Source organism: Notamacropus eugenii (assembly GCF_028372415.1).
Source record: "Notamacropus eugenii isolate mMacEug1 chromosome Y unlocalized genomic scaffold, mMacEug1.pri_v2 SUPER_Y_unloc_22, whole genome shotgun sequence".
NCBI lineage: Eukaryota > Metazoa > Chordata > Mammalia > Diprotodontia > Macropodidae > Notamacropus > Notamacropus eugenii.
This window is the reverse complement of record NW_027325123.1, coordinates 46,144-66,524: the sequence shown is the minus strand read 5'-3', so window position 1 is coordinate 66,524 and position 20,381 is coordinate 46,144. Positions and strand designations below refer to the sequence as shown.

At 32.7% G+C, this 20,381-nt stretch overlaps 1 protein-coding gene across 1 annotated transcript in view; it reads right to left on the bottom strand.

Moving 5' to 3' along the window:
- LOC140516993 (transcriptional regulator ATRX-like) overlaps positions 1 to 20,381 on the bottom strand; it is an 87,949-nt gene that overhangs the window by 32,187 nt on the left and 35,381 nt on the right. The window contains 9 exon segments of the mRNA XM_072627841.1: positions 1,714 to 1,822; positions 4,002 to 4,108; positions 5,137 to 5,293; positions 8,170 to 8,324; positions 9,180 to 9,268; positions 13,624 to 13,754; positions 18,953 to 19,070; positions 19,621 to 19,796; positions 20,244 to 20,381. Of these exon segments, the coding sequence (XP_072483942.1) occupies positions 1,714 to 1,822; positions 4,002 to 4,108; positions 5,137 to 5,293; positions 8,170 to 8,324; positions 9,180 to 9,268; positions 13,624 to 13,754; positions 18,953 to 19,070; positions 19,621 to 19,796; positions 20,244 to 20,381 (1,180 nt within the window).

Genomic DNA, 20,381 nt, shown 5'->3' with positions numbered 1-20,381 from the left:
AGTCTTGATGGATATTAGAGTAGATGACTGACAATGGAGAAAAGGAAAATTATCTAATTTTTTCTTTGAAAATCTATTTTTCCCTGACAAAGAAAACATCTTTAAAATGGAAACACAAGGAAAAGTACACTAAAACAGATCAAAATCTGAAAGTGAGGCAATTATAAGGTGTTCAGTGCAATTTTCCTTGATAATTTCTTTAACTATGATATCTAGTTTCATTTTTTATAATGGCTTTCAGGGAGTGCAATAACTTGTAAATTATTTCTTCATGCACTATTTCCAGGTCAGTAGCTTTTGCAATGAGATATTTCACATTTCTTTCTGTTTTTTAGTTCTTTTGACTTTGTTTTATTGCTTTTTGATGTCTCAAGAAGTCTTTAGCTTCCACTTGGCAATTCTAATTGTTAAAGAATTTTTTTCTTCAGTAAAGTTGTGAACCTGCTCTTTGGGTAGTGACAAAAAAAATTGGAAACTAGAGAGGTTCATTCAAGTACAGAAAAAAGTACCTAAAAGTTAATAAGTTTTATGTAACACTACTATGCAAAAAATGATAAAATCCCAGAAATCCTTCTATGAAGTACTACAGAATGAAATGAACACATAATTGCATAACCATAATTCCAATGACAGCACAAGCAATGGAGTACAAGGCTTGAAATAAGGAAGACTCATCTTCCTCATTTCAGATCTTAGACACTAATTCTGTAACCCCATTTGTCTCAGTTCTTCATCTGTGAAATGAGGTGGAGAAGAAAATGACAAACCACAGTATCTTTGAAAGAAAACCCAGAAGAGATCACAGAGAGTCAGATGTGGCTGTAAGATGACTAAACAACATGATGAAAAATACCATCTCTCTCCAAACAGAAAACTGATAAACTCAGATTGAAACATTTCTTTTTGACATAGTTAATTTTGGATTTTGTTTTATTTAACTTTTCCTATGTGAAGCAATATTTGTTTTTGCCATCTCAGTGGACAAATGGGGGGAAAATGGGAGAGTGAAAACATGAAACTGAAATTGAAACTGAAATGAAAACTGAAATAAAAATGAAACTGAATTTCAAAAATAATTTCAACAATGATGGAAATGATCACCAAATTAGAAATGAGATACAGATAATAGTTACACCTATAAAGAAATATATGTACATGTATATATAGGTGTGTTTTAAAGGTGGAGTAGCTTACTAGAAAAATGTAAAAGACCTAAATGTTCAAATGATGGAGCCATAATGAAATGTGAAGCAGGAAATAATAATATGGTATAAAAGCATATTATTTGTATTATTATTTGTACTTAAAGTACAGTTTGCTATCTCAAACTGAAGAAACATAATTCATTACTGATGTATCAAAAAACTAAGATTTAAAATTTATTACATGAAACAATAGGGAGTTGAGTATGGAATTGAGAGAAAATAAAATCTGATGACTAGAGAACTTGAAAATAGAATTTGAAGAGAAAATGATAGATTATAAGGTATTTGTAAGTCTAATTATCCCAAAATGAGAAGTGGTAGATAATAGGAAAGTAGTTTTATAGCTACAGGGAATATCTGTATTAACTGAAAATTTTTCAAGAAATATGTACTGGATGCCAGACAGAGTCAGTAGCAAAAACACTTTGAAGATAACAAAGAAAGTGGCCTGCACTGTTAATGTTCTTCAACATAGATAAGAGAAGAAAAAAATTCTCAAAGAACTCACCTGACATTAGTTTCATCATTAAACTCTTCAGCCCATTTCTTTCTTGACTGTGCACTTGAAGAACCATCCAAACGATAATAATCAATGTTTCGAAACCATTTTCCTTCACCTACATATTAAATAGCAAAAATGGGACTATTTTATCAAAATCCACCACATTCACATACTAGAATGTTTACTTCCTTAATGAATATATCTTACACATTCATATAAAATCACGTTTCTTTAAATATTTAATTCTCCTTAGGTTTTAAAATCACAGTTCAAATTTGAAAATTATTCAAATAAATGCTACATAGCAAAAATGACTAGAAAAATAGATGCTACAAATAAAACTTGGAATCTACTTAATTGTTTTACTTAATTGATGGTCATTTTGCTAGTCACTAAATATCCACCTACTACAGAAGTGAATGCAATAGCTAAATAGCAATTATTTCTTTTACCCAGGAACTCTGAGGGTGTTCCCCTTCCAGTTTGATGGGCTATCCCTTGAGTAACTATTTAAAGAAGCCTATTCACTGAATGGATGTATGTCACTCAAAGTGAGAATATGACCTTAGCCTGAAAGGGGCAGGGTCTCCCATTGCATCCTGAGCCATCTCCAGCCTTCTTGATAAAGAAGCCTAAATACACAAATATATAAATAAATAAATCTATATCCAGATGGTTCAGGAGGAGAAGTGAGGTTGGTGACCTTGCACAGCCTCCCTCACTCAAACCGAAGTCAAATGCAAGTCATGTCAGCATCTTGATGTCACGGTCCTCTTCAAGGATGAAGGACAAACACAACAACAACAAATACTTTTTAATTTCTGTGATTTTCTTGACCTTTGGTTCTTCCGGATGAATTTTATAATTTTTTCTAGCTCTACAAAAGAAATGTTTTGTAGTCTGGTCTGGCATTGAATAAGTAAATTAATTTAGATAAAACTGTCATTTTGTATTATACTGGCTTGGACTATGCATGCATAGCAATTAAGATTTTTCCAACTGTTTAAAATCTGACTTGATTTGTGTGAAAAAAAAGTGTATTCTAATTGAGATCATATAGTTCCTGGGTTTGTCTCAGCAGGAAGATTTTCAAGTATTTTATACTGTCAAGTTATTTTAAATGTAATTCCTCTACCTCGTGATGCTGGACTTTGTTCCTAAGAACAAAGAAATGTTGATGAACATAGAAATGCTGATGATATATGTGAGTTTATTTTGTATCTTGCAACTTTACTAAAATTGTTAATTTTTTCAAGTAGTTCTTTAGTTGATTCTCCAAATATACCATGATATCACCTGCAAAGAGTAATAGCTTTGTTTTCCCATCTATTCTAATTGCTTTAATTTATTTCCTTATTTTATTGAAAGACTAATATTTCTAGGACAATAATGAATAACTACTTATAATGGGTATCCTTGCTTCACCCTTACTGGGAAGATTTCTAGTTTACCCCATGACAGACAACACCTACTGATTATTTTGATCCCTACTAGTTATGATTTTAAGGAAAATTGCATTTATTCCTATGCTCTGTAATATTTTTTATGAGGAATGAGTTCTATTTTATCAAAAGCTTTTTTTGCATCTGTTGAGATAATCTTAAGACTTTTGCTGGTGTTGTTATTGATATAGTCAATTACGCTACTAGTTTTCCTGATATTAAATGAGCCCTGAATTTCTGGTATAAATTTCACCTGGCACAGTGTTGAATCCTAGTGATATATTGCTATATTTTATGATGAATACATAGGGAAACTGGATTACAGTTTTCTTTCGCTGGTTTGACTCTTCCCAGGTTAGGTATATTTGTGTCATAAAAGGAATTTGGAAGGACTTCTTTGTCTATTTTTTCCAATAGTTTATGTGTTTTTAGAAATAATATTCTTTAAGTGTTTGGTAGAATGTACCTGTAAATCCATCTGGACCTAGGGAGTTCATGGTTTATTAACAGGACTATTTAAGTAATCTATTTTCTTTTCTGTTAGTCTAGGCAATTTTACTTTTACAAATATCCATCCATTTCACTTAGATTGTCAGACTTCTTGGCATGTAATTGAGCAAAAGCACTCCTACTAATCTTCATTAGTGGAATATTAACCCTTTTTGTTTTTGATATTTTGGAAATTTGGTTTTCTTCTCTCTCTTTTAAAATAATATTAACCATTGGTTAATCTATACTTTTTTGTTTTTTTTTCATAAAATCAGCTTCTAGTTTTATTATTAGTTCACCAGTTTTCTTCACTGATATCAAGACTTTTTACCCCAGAAATTCAGCATTAAAGGGTAGACTTACCTTTATAAATTCGAGGTTTGTCTTTATCATCTGATATTTCGTTACTGCCCAATTCAAGAAAATCTTCAATCAAGTCTAGAGATATGAGAGATTGGCTAAACACCAGCCTTGGGGGAAAAAAGATATTACTGAAATGGCCTTTCAAAATTCCTTGTCATGATCCCTGTTGTCCTTTTACATGTTATCATAATTTGTTGGTATTACACGCATTTATACATAAGGACATATAAACAAGAATTCTACAAAAATAGCAAAGACCTAGTGAACAAGGGACTTTACCGGAAGAATTTAGGAGAAATTGCCTTATCAAGGACAACCCAGTACAAATCCAACAGTTTGGGCTCATTTCCATTTTTAAAAATCTAACAAAGTAAATGTAGACCACCATTAACTTTTATTTTGTATTTCAGTTTAGTAAAAGTGACTTTTAGTGAAAAAGACATTCAATTCCAAATATTAAGTATTGAATAATATCAGCAACCCATCAGAGTGTCAGACTTGGAGTTAGAAGACCACAGTTTGAAACTGAACTCTATTTACTACTTTGTTTCATTTTGTCATGATTTATTTTTTCCAGATAAAATCTATGATACTATTAGTTAATGCTGAAAACCAATGGCTATCTAATAAATAATATCACTGATCTGATAGGAAGTGGTACATTGCTGCTTAATATAAAATTTAGTTCTAATATTTTCTCTCCCTTGGATTCACTCTCCTTTTTATGTAAGGAATATCAGCTTTGTGTAAAACATTGTGCTGATTAAATGCAATGGAGAATAAAAAAGTACATATGAAATGTGGTTCTTATAAGTGATGGGCTGTGATTCTTTAAATTTTTTTTTCACAATGAAACTAATTTATAAGTAAGAGTGTTAAAATGTACTTCTTAACCGAAAAGAGAAAAAAATACATTAAAGAAATAGTTGCCTAAAGTTGACTGTGGATTCCTCTGAGGAGTATTGAAGATAGCACACAAAAATTAGCCCTTATGTCAAAATGAGCTTTATTTAGATGATAGAAATATAAACAACTAAATTTAAACTTAAAATATGCTATTAGAAGAGGAAGAAATTTAATCATACTTAGATGAACACAAATCCATTTTTTTCAAGAAATTTATTATCTTACTTACACTTTATCTCCAAGTTCCTCGGCCATTTTAAGAATTTCAAAAAGAAGTACCATTTTTCCAGAATGTTCCAATACTTTAGCATCAGAATCTGTAATAAAATCTTTGTACCAGTCGGGAGATGGGCTGCCTGGATTTGAAATGTACAGTACTCTTCCTACTAGACAAAATGATGCAACAAAGAGACATTGTCAAGTTATGAAAACATTTATAACATTTTTAGCATTCTGAAAACGAAAAGCACATTTGAAATTTACAAAAATCATTCTTCATCACTGGAATAATATTAGGATGCTCAATAAAATTATACTTTCAACATAGTTCATATATTTGTTATTCAGTCATTCATGTGTTTCCAATTCTTTGTGACCTTGTGGATGATATTGTCCATGAGGTTTTATTGGTAAGTATACTCATGTGGTTGGCCATTTCCTTCTCCAGTGGAAGAATTAAGTATGTAAAGCTGAATTTGAAATTAGGTCTTCCTGACTCTATGCACACTTTCTCCACTGTTCCACCTTATACATAATTGTATCTATTTCTGAAAGAGGATGATGGATTATAAAAATTTTTTCAGTTGAATTCTTCTTAGTATCTTGAGAATAAGTTAATAAAATGTAAGCACTCATTCATCTACCTATACCAAAATTGACTGAGAATATATTATTTACAAAATCCACTGAGCACTTAGAAAAATATGAAAATGACATCACTAGTTTGGAAAAATTAAAAATGACCACAATTTGTAAATAATAATTATTGCCATGGTTGTTACTAGACATATCACAGGCGTAAAATAAGGATGTTTTAGTAATCGTGTTTTGATATACATATGTCAAGTGATTTCATGGATTTTTAAATTTGATTTTTTTTTACATTGACCTGCCTTTTTTTTTTGCATAATATACTTTTATTGAGTTGATTTGAATATAGGTCTTTCCCACCCAAAACACCACTTCAAAAGTGTTGTTTTTTCTTTGCATGTTTGCTCAAGAGTTCTCAATGTTTTTAGGAGAAGTAGAATTGGGAAGAAAAACATTCCCTAAGCTTTTTTTCTCATGCACTTATATTCAAATGCTTTGACCCCACCCACCAAGAGATATAGAAATATCTTTTTTTCTTTTTTATATTAATTTTATTTATATAATCATAATATATAATTTATATAATAATAATTTGTATATTCAATTATACAATCACTACCATATAACTTTAGATTTTTTTCCCCTCCCTTCCTGCTACCTCTCCCCTCCCTCCCTAGGATGGCATACAATTTTATATAGGTTCTACACATACATATTTTCACCATAGTCGTGCTGTATAGAAGAATTAAAACGACCAAAATATAATACAAAAAAAATGATATGCTACATTCTGTGATTGAACTTCATAGTTCTTTCTCTGGATGAGGAAAGCATTTTGCCTTAAAAGACCATGGGTAAGTTTTTTAAGTCCTTGCATTGCGATGAAATTCCATGTCTACCAGAAAAAACTCTTCACACACTGTGGTCATTATTGCGCACAAAGTTGCACTCAGCATCAGATCATATAAGTCTTTCCAGGACTCTCTGAAGTCCAAGATATAAATGCTAACTGACATACTCATACTGACATACATACATACATAATTATATAATTGAAGCCTGAAGAACAGATTTTTTTATCTACTAAATTTTTTCCTGTGGATAGTTAAGCCAAAAGAGAGTAAATATGGATCTCATTCAGGTGATTCTGAAATGTTTTGGAATTTTATGTAATGAGCTCAATGTCACTTGCAAAAAAGCACAACTGAAGAATCTTAAAGATGAATTTCTCTCATTGGAGACATTTTTTTTCCATATCTATCAATAAGGCTTGTATTATAGTAATATGAACAAAAGATTTCTAGTTGGACCAGTCTTCAAAGCTGAAATGTTTTGCTGAATCAAATGTTCTCAATAAACCAGTATTATATCTCCCATTCTTCTAATATTCAAGTGACAAAAAAGATAAGATTGTATTTGCAAAACTCTGCCTATTTCCTTCACATACCATTAGCAAGGATAGCTTCATTGTATGTAAATTACTCTCACAAAGGTTTCGTTGAGAAGAGAAAAAAAGTAGGGGCAACAGCTATTATTCTTGGTGTCCTATTTTCAGTTATAATAAAATCCATTAATCATTTTAAGTATCAGGTGTTTCTCCCTCTTTCAGATACACTGAAAATCAATCCTTCAATGTCTTTAAACTATGTCACACTAGGATAAATAGAACTGAAGTTCTTCCCATCATTTGTTCCTTTCTGTGCCATTTTCGCTTGGAATCATGGGAAAGAAAAAACTTTGTTTAAGAAATCTCACAGGCATTGTTTTCTGTGTTCATTTATTATATGTTCTTCAGTTTTGTCGTTATAAACCTTGATGATAGTGCTTTCTGCAATTTATTTGTTTTTTTCCACTGAACTTTCCTATAAACATTAGCTTATTTATCACCTGAGGTTTTTTTTATTTTAGAAAATAAAGCAGAAAAAAACACAATCTATACTAATGTACATTATATGAAAATACACAGCAGAAATGAGGTTTTGTTACTTGCAAGCTCAAAAACTGTAGAATAATAAGCTCTAAGCAAAATGGTATTCTAATCCTTTTAAAATTACCAGTTTGTCAAGTTTCATTACTAGATTTTTGGTAAATAAATACTACTAAGGGTATTAAAACACTGATATTTAAAAAAATCTTTAATGAAATCTTTACACAACTTTAATAGAAAATAATTCTGCTTTTACAATTAAAGATCAGTTTTTATTCTATCCAAATCTAAATGATCTATGGACTTAGGGCATACATATATAAAATAATTATGGACTTAGTAGGTTCTGAAATAATGCCATCTTAATGTAAAACTGTAATGTGACTTTAAATTTTGTCAGCAATAAACCCATTGCTTTACCTATCAAGAAATTGACCTAACCCTAAATAAATAGATGGTATCTTATTATCAATATCTTTTTGATGCCTAGACAAATACAAAATTTTACTTCTGTGTTAGACTTACTTCCTTCTGTTTTTGCAGTCACAGATGAAACGTTGGTCAATTCCTCCTTATTCCCTTCACCCCCACCTCTAGATCTTGAATTCCATACTTTAATTACTTCTTCATCATCACTTCTGCTAGAGCTAGTATTTATTTCTCCTTTGTATTTTTTTTTCCTAGGAAAAGATTATGAAGTAAAAAAAATATTCAGTCTGTAGTATGAGTAATTATAAAGTGACCCCAAAAATTTCTCATGTAAAATAACAGAAATATTCCTCTATTTCTTTCTAGGTTTAAATGTTAGATTTTTCCAATGAACCTATTCGAGGAAGTTTTGCTTGTTTAACAATATATCATCCCAAATAAGCAATGCAGCTCCTTTTTTCCTTAGAAAATTAGGTTTAAAATAAATATTTTTGGTGGTAAAACACTGATATATTCTTATTCAGATAACATATATTCCTAGAAAAAGCATAAATTTTACTTTTGTGAAGGACTTAAATGTGGTACTGCTCATTCTGAAAAATTTTTAAACTTTAATAAAATATTTTGTAGATCCAAAGGAATATACATTGAAAAAATATTATAAAGTTTAAAAATGTTGCTAAGTTATTATTAGAACTTTTTGTATAAGTACTCTGACTTTCCTTGTTAATTTCTAAAATTCCAAGAAAGAAGGTGACTAGAAAAACAGAAAAGGAAACATTCAAGTACTTCCAAGTGCAAATGTTATGATATATAAGTATATGGGTATCAGTATATGTAAATGTATTCATGTGTACATGTGCATACAGCATATATATATTCATTCAAATGTACACAATATTTATAATACATGACAATTTATAAACTGTAGTAGTGTGAATATACACATTGATAGATCATTCCTAACAGATAATGTTAGAGTAAAATTTAATATGATAAGTTATCATATGAGAATATCGCTATCTTTTTATTTTATTACATTACTATTTAGGGAAGTTTGAAATTTAAAAAACAAGCATTTTTATATAAAGAAAGATTCCATTTACTTGGGAAGGTCATCTGAACTTAAACTCGTTGAGGTTTCCTCAGAATCTGATGGTATGAATTTGTCCATCCTGTCTTCATCAAAATATCCCTGAAGGGAAAAATTTTTTAACAAGCATTACAATGTATTGAAAATATCTATATTTTTTTTTGCTTATTTATCATACTGTAAAGTACTTAAAGCTTTTGTGTCAGTTTTGTAACTCTCAACCCCCATACACTTAAGTATGGCATAATACAGAGATTGTTGCGGGGAATGGAATCATGAAGTATTCAGTCTACACTATACCTTCAATTATACCATGCTTTCTTCTTCCAGGGTATGATACTGTACAATTAAGTTAATGTCTAGAAACTTCAGTTTTCTCATCTGTAAGATGGGGACAATCATATTAGTGATGCAATCTCACAGAGTGTATGTTTAAAGTAGTGGTAATGCATGTGTGCCTTGTAAACCATAAGTTGTCATGTAAAAACTATTATTATTCATTCATGTATACTGCATTAATTGCACTTCCTCATATTTCCTAAAAATTCGAAGATACTATTTGTTATGTTCTGATAACCTTAACAAAGAGGGGATTACTAGTATTTGACTTTTTTTCATCTGATCCCCAGAAATAAATCACAAGATAATGGAAGTTTTAATGTGTTGAGTCTATGGTTGGGTCTCTAAACAGTGCTTCTTATTAACAGCCAACAAACAACTAAATCTGATAGTAGAGGCTTGAGAATAAAAGTACCAAAGGTCCAGGAACTCCTGGAATCTTGAAATCCTGAGAAATAACAACATAGCAGCAAAAAAAAAAATTGTAGTTGCAATGCAACATACAGGGTTAAAGACATAATAATGGTAAGAAAGAACATTTTCAGAAATAAGAAGATTCACATATGAGACAAAAAGAAAGTTAGGTTTGGTTTTAAGGAATTTAAAAGTCAAATAATGCATTTGATTTTAGGGAAAACAGAGAACTACATATACATCATATATGGCCTGAATTGAAATGGGACATATAAAATGTATTTTGAATGTGGAAATGTCAACATTAACACAGAAGTGGTATGAAAGATAGAGGAGCTGAAGTTGATGCCAATGTTATTTGGACACCAAAAGCAAGGATACTGGATACTTTCAAAAACAGAGGTCCAAAGATACTACAACTGGTTCTAGACATGATGAATTTCAAATACTTTCAGGTTAACTAGTATAGCATGTCCAAATGGCAACTAGCGACACTGAAAACTCAGAAGTTGGGAAACAGGAAACTAGGAGTCACAGACAACACTACAGAAAGGTCACAAAGAATGAAGTTTAAGAAAAGACCATTCAATTTGGCAATAAAGAGACTATTAGTAATTTCAGAAAAAGAAGTTTTGACTGAATAGTGAGAGGACAAACTGCAGAGTTAAGAAAAGACAGTGAGAAAATAGAAAGCACCTACAGTAGCCAGCTTTCTCAAGAAATTTTGCTACAAAAGGAAGGAATGTGACAATACCTAACAGGAACAGTTGGGTCAGGTGAGCGTTTTTTGAGAACGGGAAACATAGACATGTTTATTCAGACTAGGAAAGAAGCCAGGAGACAGGGAGAAATCATTAAGAGAGTATAACACAGAAGAAAATGGGATAAAATGAAATCAGAACATCGGGGCAGAGCCAAGATGGCGGAGTAGAAAGACGCACATACACATAGCTCCGAACCCACAACCCATAGAACATCTGTAAACAGCAACTCACTGCGAATTCTGCAGGACCAGAGGCCACAGAACATTGGAGCGAAGGAGATCTCTGTTCCAGAGGGACCTGCAAACCTCTCGCAAAAGGTCCATCACGCTGCGGACGCTGAGCCCAGCCCAGCCCTGCCCTGGCCTGGCACCGAGAGGAGAAGATCCGAGCAGGCTTTGGGCACGGGATCTCCAGCGCCCTCACGGGTCCCTCCACCCACAGGTGACGGGGGTCAGTGAGAGGGTCTCTTCGGCAGGTCAAGAGGGGTGTGGGATGCCCCCATAACTCAGGCCCCCTCGGAGGGAAGCAGTGGAGGCGGGAGCAGACTGGGGCTCCCCAAGCAGGCAGGAGCCCGGATCCATTGTTGAAGGTCTCTGCACAAACCCCCTGAGGGAACTGAGCCCGTGAGGCGGCCCTGCCCCCACCTGAGCACCTGAACTTAATCTCACACTGAATAGCAGCCCTGCCCCCGCCCAAAGCCCTGAGGCTGGGAAGCAGCATTTGATTCTCAGACCCGAAGTGCTGGCTGGGAGGATCTGGAGGCGAGGTGGGTGTGAGGAGAATATTCAGAAGTCAAGTCACTGGCTGGGAAAATGCCCAGAAAAGGGAAAAGAAATAAAACTATAGAAGGTTACTTTCTTGGTGAACAGGCATTTCCTCCCTTCCTTTCTGATGAGGAAGAACAATGCTTACCATCAGGCAAAGACACAGAAGTCAAAGCTTCTATATCCCAGCCCACCCAATGGGCTCAGGCCGTGGAAGAGCTCAAAAAGAATTTTGAAAATCAAGTTAGAGAGGTGGAGGAAAAACTGGGAAGAGAAATGAGAGACATACAGTTAAAGCATGAACAGCAGGTCAGCAGCCTGCTAAAGGAGACCCAAAAAAATGCTGAAGAAAATAGCACCTTGAAAAATAGGCTAACTCAATTGGCAAAAGAGGTTCAAAAGCCAATGAGGAGAAGAATGCTTTCAAAAGCAGAATTAGTCAAATGGAAAAGGAGATTCAAAAGCTCACTGAAGAAAATAGTTCTCTCAAAATTAGAATGGAACAGATGGAAGCTAATGACTTTATGAGAAACCAAGAAATCACAAAACAAAACAAAAAGAATGAAACAATGGAAGATAATGTGAAATATCTCATTGGGAAAACCAACTGACCTGGAAAATAGATCCAGGAGAGACAATTTAAAAATTATGAGACTACCTTAAAGCCATGATCAAAAAAAGACCCTAGACATCATCTTTCATGAAATTATCAAGGAAAACTGCCCTGAGATTCTTGAACCAGAGGGCAAAATAAATATTCAAGGAATCCACAGAACACCGCCTGAAAGAGATCCAAAAAGAGAAACTCCTAGGAAGACTGTGGCCAAATTCCAGAGTTCCCAGGTCAAGGAGAAAATATTGCAAGCAGCTAGAAAGAAACAATTCAAGTATTGTGGAAATACAATCAAGATAACACAAGATCTACCAGCCTCTACATTAAGGGATAAAAGGGCATGGAATAAGATATTCCAGAAGTGAAAGGAACTAGGACTAAAACCAAGAATCACCTACCCATCAAAACTGAGTATAATACTTCAGGGGAAAATTGGTCTTTCAATGAAATAGAGGACTTTCAAGCATTCTTGATGAAAAGACCAGAGCTGAAAAGAAAATTTGACTTTCAAACACAAGAAGGAAGAGAAGCATGAAAAGGTGAACAGCAAAGAGAAGTCATAAGGGACTTAGTAAAGTTGAACTGTTTACATTCCTACATGGAAAGACAATATTTGTAACTCTTGAAACTTTTCAGTATCTGGGTACTGGGTGGGATTACACACACACACATGCACACACGCACACACACATAGAGACAGAGTGCACAGAGTGAATTGAAGAGGATGGGCTCATATCTTAAAAAAATGAAATCAAGCAGTGAGAGGGAAATAAATTAGGAGGAGAAAGGGAGAAATGGAATGGGGCAAATTATCTCTCATAAAAGAGGCAAGCAAAAGACTTATTAGTGGAGGGATAAAGAGAGGAGGTGAGAGAAAAACATGAAGCTTACTCTCTTCACATTCCACTAAAGGAAGGAATAAAATGCACACTCATTTTGGCATGAAAACCTATCTTACAATACAGGAAAGTGGGGGATAAGGGGATAAGCAGGGTGTGGGGGGTGATGGAAGGGAGGACATGGGGAGGAGGGAGTAATGTGAGGTCGACACTCATGGGGAGGGACAGTATCAAAGGTGAATAGAAGTAATGGGGGACAGGATAGGATGGAGGGAAATATAGTTAGTCTTATACAACACAACTATTATGGAAGTCATTTGCAAAACTACACAGATTTGACATATATTGAATTGCTTGCCCTCCAAAGGGAAGGGGTGGGAAGGGAGGGATGAAGAGAAGTTGGAACTCAAAGTGTTAGGAACAACTGTCGAGTAATGTTCTTGCCACTAGGGAATAAGAAATACAGGTAAAGGGGTATAGAAAGTTATCTTGCCCTTCAGGACAAAAGAGAAGATGGAGACAAGGGCAGAGAAGGATGATAGAAGAGAGAGCAGATTGGTCATAGGGGCAATTAGAATGCTTGTGTTTGGGGGGGGAGGGGACAAAAGGGGAGAAAATTTGGAACCCAAAATTTTGTTAAAATGAATGTTAAAAGTTACATAAATAAATTAATTTAAAAAAATGAAATCAGAAATAGATACTTAAATATGAATATCTAATTTACCTTGTTTTCTTTGCTAATATAGTCCAGTTGTAAGCACCATGGATGAGTCCAAATTCTACTTAATATATTAAAGTCCTGAAAGAGTTTTGCTCCTGCTTTTCCTCTTCCCCCTTCAGTAATACTTCCTGCAACTGATAATAAAAGGCAGTTTTTTAATGAAAATTTTAACAAAAATTTTTTTTACTAAAGTCATCAACACCACTATCTACAGTTGCCTCTATTTCAATAAGAATCCAAGTATATTTTAAATGTTTAACAGATGTGGAGGGAGGTTGACATTTTTAAAAAAAATTTTAAACTCTTGTTACTTATAATTCTATACTTGTTAGAGAAATATAAGAAAAAATATAACAAATATAAGAATAGGGGTTGCCTACCCAAGAGAAGGCAATGCAAGTAGAGGAGTAGAAAAGGGGAAAAGAGGAATAGATACACAATCGTGTCTGGATCAAGCTCACAATCTGGGAAGTCTAGTTGTGAGATGATGCCAGAATATTTTAATGTTTTGATTTGGAATCATTTAATTATTTCACTTCACAATTTTTTTCTTTATGATTACATAACTTATTTAGTACCATTCTTTTTTAATTGGACACCATTTTCCCAGCAGTGATCTTTAATTACTACTTTTCACTGATTTAGGTACAACTTTCTTTCTTCTGTTACCTTATACTTTGATCCTTTCTAAATAAAACTTAAATCTACATTACCATATCATCCTCATCACAGGTTACTTCTATAAAATCTACTATGTTTCACATATTGTGCTGAGCGCTTTGCAAATGTCTCATTTGATTTTCACAAACACCTCTGGGAGATAATTTCTGTTTTTATCAACATTTTACAGATAAGGAAATTAAGAAAGTCAGGTTAAGTGACTTTTCCACAGTCACAAAGATAGTAACTATGCTGTATTTGAACTGCTGTTAGGCCCAGTGTCCCACCTCAGTCCTTTGAATCCTTATAAGGACATCTAGAGCTCGTTACCCTATAAACTGATTATTACCACAACACAAAACCCATCCATCTGCAGCTTTTCCTATCACTTATGTGTCATTCTCAAATCTTCATTACTCATACACTTGCCATGTTCAAACATATTCCAAATCATTTTCACATCCCTCCAATCTGTTTCCTTAATTTCAAGTACACAGACAAATTCCTTATTATCTCCTGTGTCCCTTTAATTGGTCTCACAGTTTCACAACAATCTAATCTTCACTCAATAATCAAAATCGTTATTTTCTTTGTTACATTTTCAGTTTCAAACTGTCTTCCTTTCTGCTTCTACATTAGAGAAGGACACCACTTGAAACAGATTTATAAATGTATGTAAAACTATCCTGTGCATACTTCTATTTATCAATTCTTACCCTGGGGATGGAAAGCATTCTCCTTCAGTGGTCCTTGGTAGTTGATTTGAAGATTTATGATACTCAGAATAACTTAGTCATCTAAAGTTGTTCTTAAAACGATATTACTTTTACTGTAGGCAACATTCTCTTCATTCTGTTAACTTCACTTTTCATTTTTTCATTCAAATTTTTCCATGTTTTTTCTAAAATCAACCTGCTCATCATTCCTTCCAGCTCAATAGTATTCCCTCACATTCTCATACCACAACTTATTCCTTCCCCAAAAAACAGGCTCCCTCTTAATTTCCAGTTTTCCTCACCACACAAAGAGAGCTGCTATTAATATTTTAGAATATATGATTTCATTTCCTTTTTCCCTAATCATCTTTGGAAACAAGAGTAAGTAGGGGTATTGCTGGGCCAAAAGGGTAGAGGGCATAGGTAGTTTAATAACTCTTGGGGAAAAATTCCAGATTACACTCCAAAATGGTTGGATCAGTTCACAGTTGCACCAATGATGCATTAGTGTCCCAATTTTCCACATCCCCTCTATCATTTGCCAGCTTCTCCTATCAAATCTGACAGGTATTTCAAAGAAGTCTTCATTTTCATTTCTCCATTTTTCATAAGACTCAGAAGTTTTGATTTCTTCACCCAAAAACTGGCTGCTAATATCCTTTAATCATTTACCAATTTAGGAACGACTCAAATTTTGTAAGTTCCCTACATGTTTGGGATATGGGACCCCAATTTCCTGCCAGCCTTCTCATCTTGGCCACATAAGTTTTATTTGTACAAACCCTTTTTAGTTTAATGTAATCAAAATTATCCATTTATATCTCACAGCTCTCTATCACTTGTTTTACTCATAAATTCTTCTCCCATCCATAAGTGCATATGTAGTAGATTCCATGTTCTGTTAACTTATTTGTGCTATCTGTATTTATGTCTAGGTCATGTATCATTTTGATCTTCTCTTGGTTAATGATGTAAGATACTGATCTAGGGACAGTTAAGTGGTACAGTGGAGAAAATACTGGGCCTGGAATCAGGAAGATCTCAGCTCGAATACAACATCATGCACCAGTTTGCCTCAGTTGCTTATGTAAAATGAAACAGCAAAGCACTCTGGTATCTCTGCCAAGAAAACCCTAAAAAAGCTCACAAACATCAGGTATTACTGAAAAATGACTGAACAAAACACTGGCCTGTACTTAGATTCAGTTTTCCCAACTATTTTTACTAAAAGTGCATTTTTATCCCAAACGCTTAAGTCTTTATAGAAAAAAAATTAAAATTGAAATATTTATTTACTATATTCCACTGATTTGATCTTGATATTTCTTCCTTTATATTGTTTCCATTTTTCATTTGATATTCTTGACTTCTTGTTCTTCCAAATGAATTTTGTTATTTTTTTCTAGCTCAAGAAAATAATCGTTTGGTAATTTAATTGGGATGGCACTGTATAAATAGATTAGTTTAGTGGAACTGTCATTTTTCTTATATTGATCTCCTATATACAGTTAATATTTCTCCAATTATTTAAATATAACTTTATTTGTATAAAAAGTGTGTTATAAATGTAGGTCATGGGTTTATCTTGGCAAGCATATTCCTACGTATTTTATGCTGTCCATAGTTATTTTAAATGGAGTATCTCTCACTATCCCTTCCTCCACACTTTTGTTGGTGATATACAGAAATGCTGATTATGTGGATTTATTTTATATCCTGCTACTCTACTAAAACACTGTTTCAATTAACTTTAGTTGAATCCCTGGGATTTTCCAAACATATCATCATAATGTCTCGAAGAAGATAATTTTATCTCATTGCCCATCCTGATTTCTTCAATTTATTTTTCTTCTCATAATACTACTGCTAGCATTTCTAACGCAATATTGAATAATACTGATGGTAACAGGCATCCTAGTTTCTCTCTCTTGATCTTACTGGGAAGGTTTCCAGCTTACCTCCAATAGCAAATAATGCTTGCTGGTAGTTTTAGGTAGATTTATTTTATCACTTTAAGAAAAAAATACATTTATACTTATGCTTCCAAGTGTTTGTTTCAATAAGAATAAGTGTTTATTTTGTCTAAATCTATTTTCATCATCATCAGGGTGAGATATTCCTGATTCACATCACCATGGAATAAAAGTAATTGAAAGAAAAAAAGAAGAGTGCCCAGGACAGGAATATGGAGAACAACAATACTTATGGAAAAGGGAAATGATAAAACAATAAAGTATTAGGGGAACTAATGTTCAGAGAGATAAGGAAACAGCTAGAAAGGTAATAAGAGAATTAGGAGTAGAACAAAGTGCCATGAAAAGCAAAAAAAGAGAAAATAATCAGAGGGAGTAATCAAATGTCAAAAATTTTTGAGAATCAAAAGAGAAGAGAAAACATTGATGAAGCTATGTAACTGCAGTTGAGATAAACTGTAAATCAATAAATACTTAAAACTCTTTATTTTCCAGGTACTGTGCTAAGAACTAAGAATGCAAAGACAGGTAAAAGACAGTCCTTTCAAAAACTTGTAATCTAAAGAGAGAAGTAACTTGCAAACAAGCTAAATATCAGAAAAATTTGAAATTAATGACTAATGGGAAGGCAATAGAAATTACGAGGAAACGGGAAAGGTCTCCTGTAGAATGTGAAATTTCAGGGGAAATTTGAAGAAAACTAGGGTTAGAGATGCACAAAACATGTAGGGGACACGCAGAGAAAATGCTAAGAGTCAGAAGAATGAGTGTGCTGATCAAAGAACAGTAAGGAATCCAATGTTAAGGCCTGAAGAGCACAGGGAGGGGAGTATAAGGCACAAGAAGACTGATTATAAGAAGAATAATTGAGTAATTGGAGAGACCAGAATATAAGACTTTAAATGCCAAATTATGAGGAAATCAGGAGGGAAAAATTCAAGATTTGTATGGGTAAAATGAAATAATTAGGGCTACAAGAATAATAGCCAAAATGACTTTTTCAATCTGAATACATGATCACTAAAAGAAGCCAAACTTTGCAATTTTAAATATAAACTGAAATAATCATTATAGAGAGTAGATAATGATACATGTCTTTTCATCTATGGAAAAAATAGACCACAGGAATTAAGACAGAATGTTTCATGAATTATCTGTAGCTTTTACTTAAATATTTATGTCACTTGTGGTTTACATTTTTCATGATTCTTCAGTAACTTTTATTAGTTTTTACTATTTTCATATTTTGAAAATATTCTATGAGAGCAAAATTCATAATTTCCTTACTCATTTATCCATCTAAAATGTATAATCCATAACACACTTCATGATTCTACTGTGGTACCACTTGTCTAAGGATAGAAAATATTTAATATTGTCAGATATAGTATATAATCTCAACCAGAAAATGTACCTTTATCTGAATTTTGTTAACACTTTAATATCCTTCTCCCTTTGCTCCCAAAGTTATTCTTTAAATTTTATATATATATATATATATACATATATATATATATATATATATATGTATATATATATATATATATATATATGTATGTATGTATATGTCTGTTTTCTAGGGATGCCACCAGTACAAGTTTTGTAGCTGAGATAATCTCTGAAACAGAATCTTTTTAAATAAAATAATTCCAAAACCCTTGTTGCCAGATTACTTCTCATCCTTCTATATAATAGTAATACAGGCCATAACTATTATAGTCCGTCAAAGTGTTTCCCACTTTATCTTTCTTTCCAAAAGTTTCAAACAAAACTGTCATCAAATCCCTTATTTTACTTTTCTCAGAAGTTTTCTCAAAAGTTCATTATTACCAGAAAATACTATCAGATTTTAGTCAGTGTATTATTTCAGAATGGTTTGTAACTATGGTCCAATTTTTTAAAGTAACAATATTTTTGAGGAACTAATTAATCCTTACAAATTAACATGAAAGAATAATCAAAGTAATTTAAAAAATTTTGTACCTGGTAAGTGATCCAAATAGTACTGATAAAGCTTGCACTGAACAGATGTCATTCTTACTGCCAGTACATACTCGTATTTGGGCGGTAAAATCTTTGTTAATGTTGTGTGATCCTTCCTCTGTTAAATAACCAAATAAAAATAAGTTATGTTCTCATATTCTCATAATTCTAGTATATTCCAAATTTCAAAATAGCCTAACTCTCAAACTTGTAATCTCCTTAACATAATCAGTCACTTGTTCTCCCAAATTTAAGTACTGATCTTTTTTTCTTCACTACTGGAAAAACATAACCTTATTCCAATGAAAATAATAATAATTCTCTTTTCACTATCCAACAAGTGGTCCTTCCTTCTGACTTCCTTGTCACCATACACAGTTCTTAATTTTCTATTACCTTTCATTTCACAAATTTATTATATTATCTCTACTCAAAATTTCTCATAAAGACAAACAAAATTCTGACTCCTTGAATGGTTCTCTGCCTTCATTTTTCATAGCTACAAAACTGAGGGATTCTGGACTGGGTGGTCATTAGTAGTCACTGTTGTGCAGCCTACAGCAGTGCTTCTTACCTTATGCTTCAAATGTAACAACATATCATAAAGAGGTTTCAAGTGAAATTACAGATTTTTCAAGTAAAACTGAATGAGTACATTTTACATTTACGTGAACACAGCCTGCTAATATTTCACAGAGAATATGGGCACGCTTTTTCATTATTCGAACATCTGCCATGCTGGAATCTGCACACTGGCCATTTTGAATTGGATTTATGAATCGATTTCTAAATTCCTTAATAGAACCAAGAAGATTCTCTTTGATAAAATTAATCATACAGTGATCTAAGAAAAGAAAGATAAATTTTCAATGTAAACATTTCAAATTTCATTCAACTAATTTTATATCATTAAAAGCAACAATGTTGAAAAATAAAGTTTTTTTTCAAGTGAGATATGATGAAATATGTTGGTTGAATTAGCACTTGACAAATCATTATTTAACAATCCAACCAATATTTTGACATGCAGCTAAGCATATTTTTTGGAAATAGTTCAGAAAATTTAGTAAGAAACAAAACTGTAGTAATGTTTAGTAAAAAATTTTTTTAAAACAAGGAAATAATTGAACAAAATATCAACAAAAATTAATAATATAATAATTGAAACACTTCAGACAAGTTAAGAAATAAAAGAAAAATTCTCAAAAAGACTTGGTAAGGAGATTAGGAACATGTTCTATTCAAGCTGAAAGAATAGCTCAAAGTAACTTAAAAGCAAAAAGTTGCTTACATTCAATTAGATTATTTTGTAAAGGTGTTCCTGTTAAAATAATTCTTCTTCTTGAACGAATGGAATTCATAGCTTTGGATACAGCTGACGCTTCATTTTTTAGTATGTGACCTTCATCACACACAACAAAATCTGGAC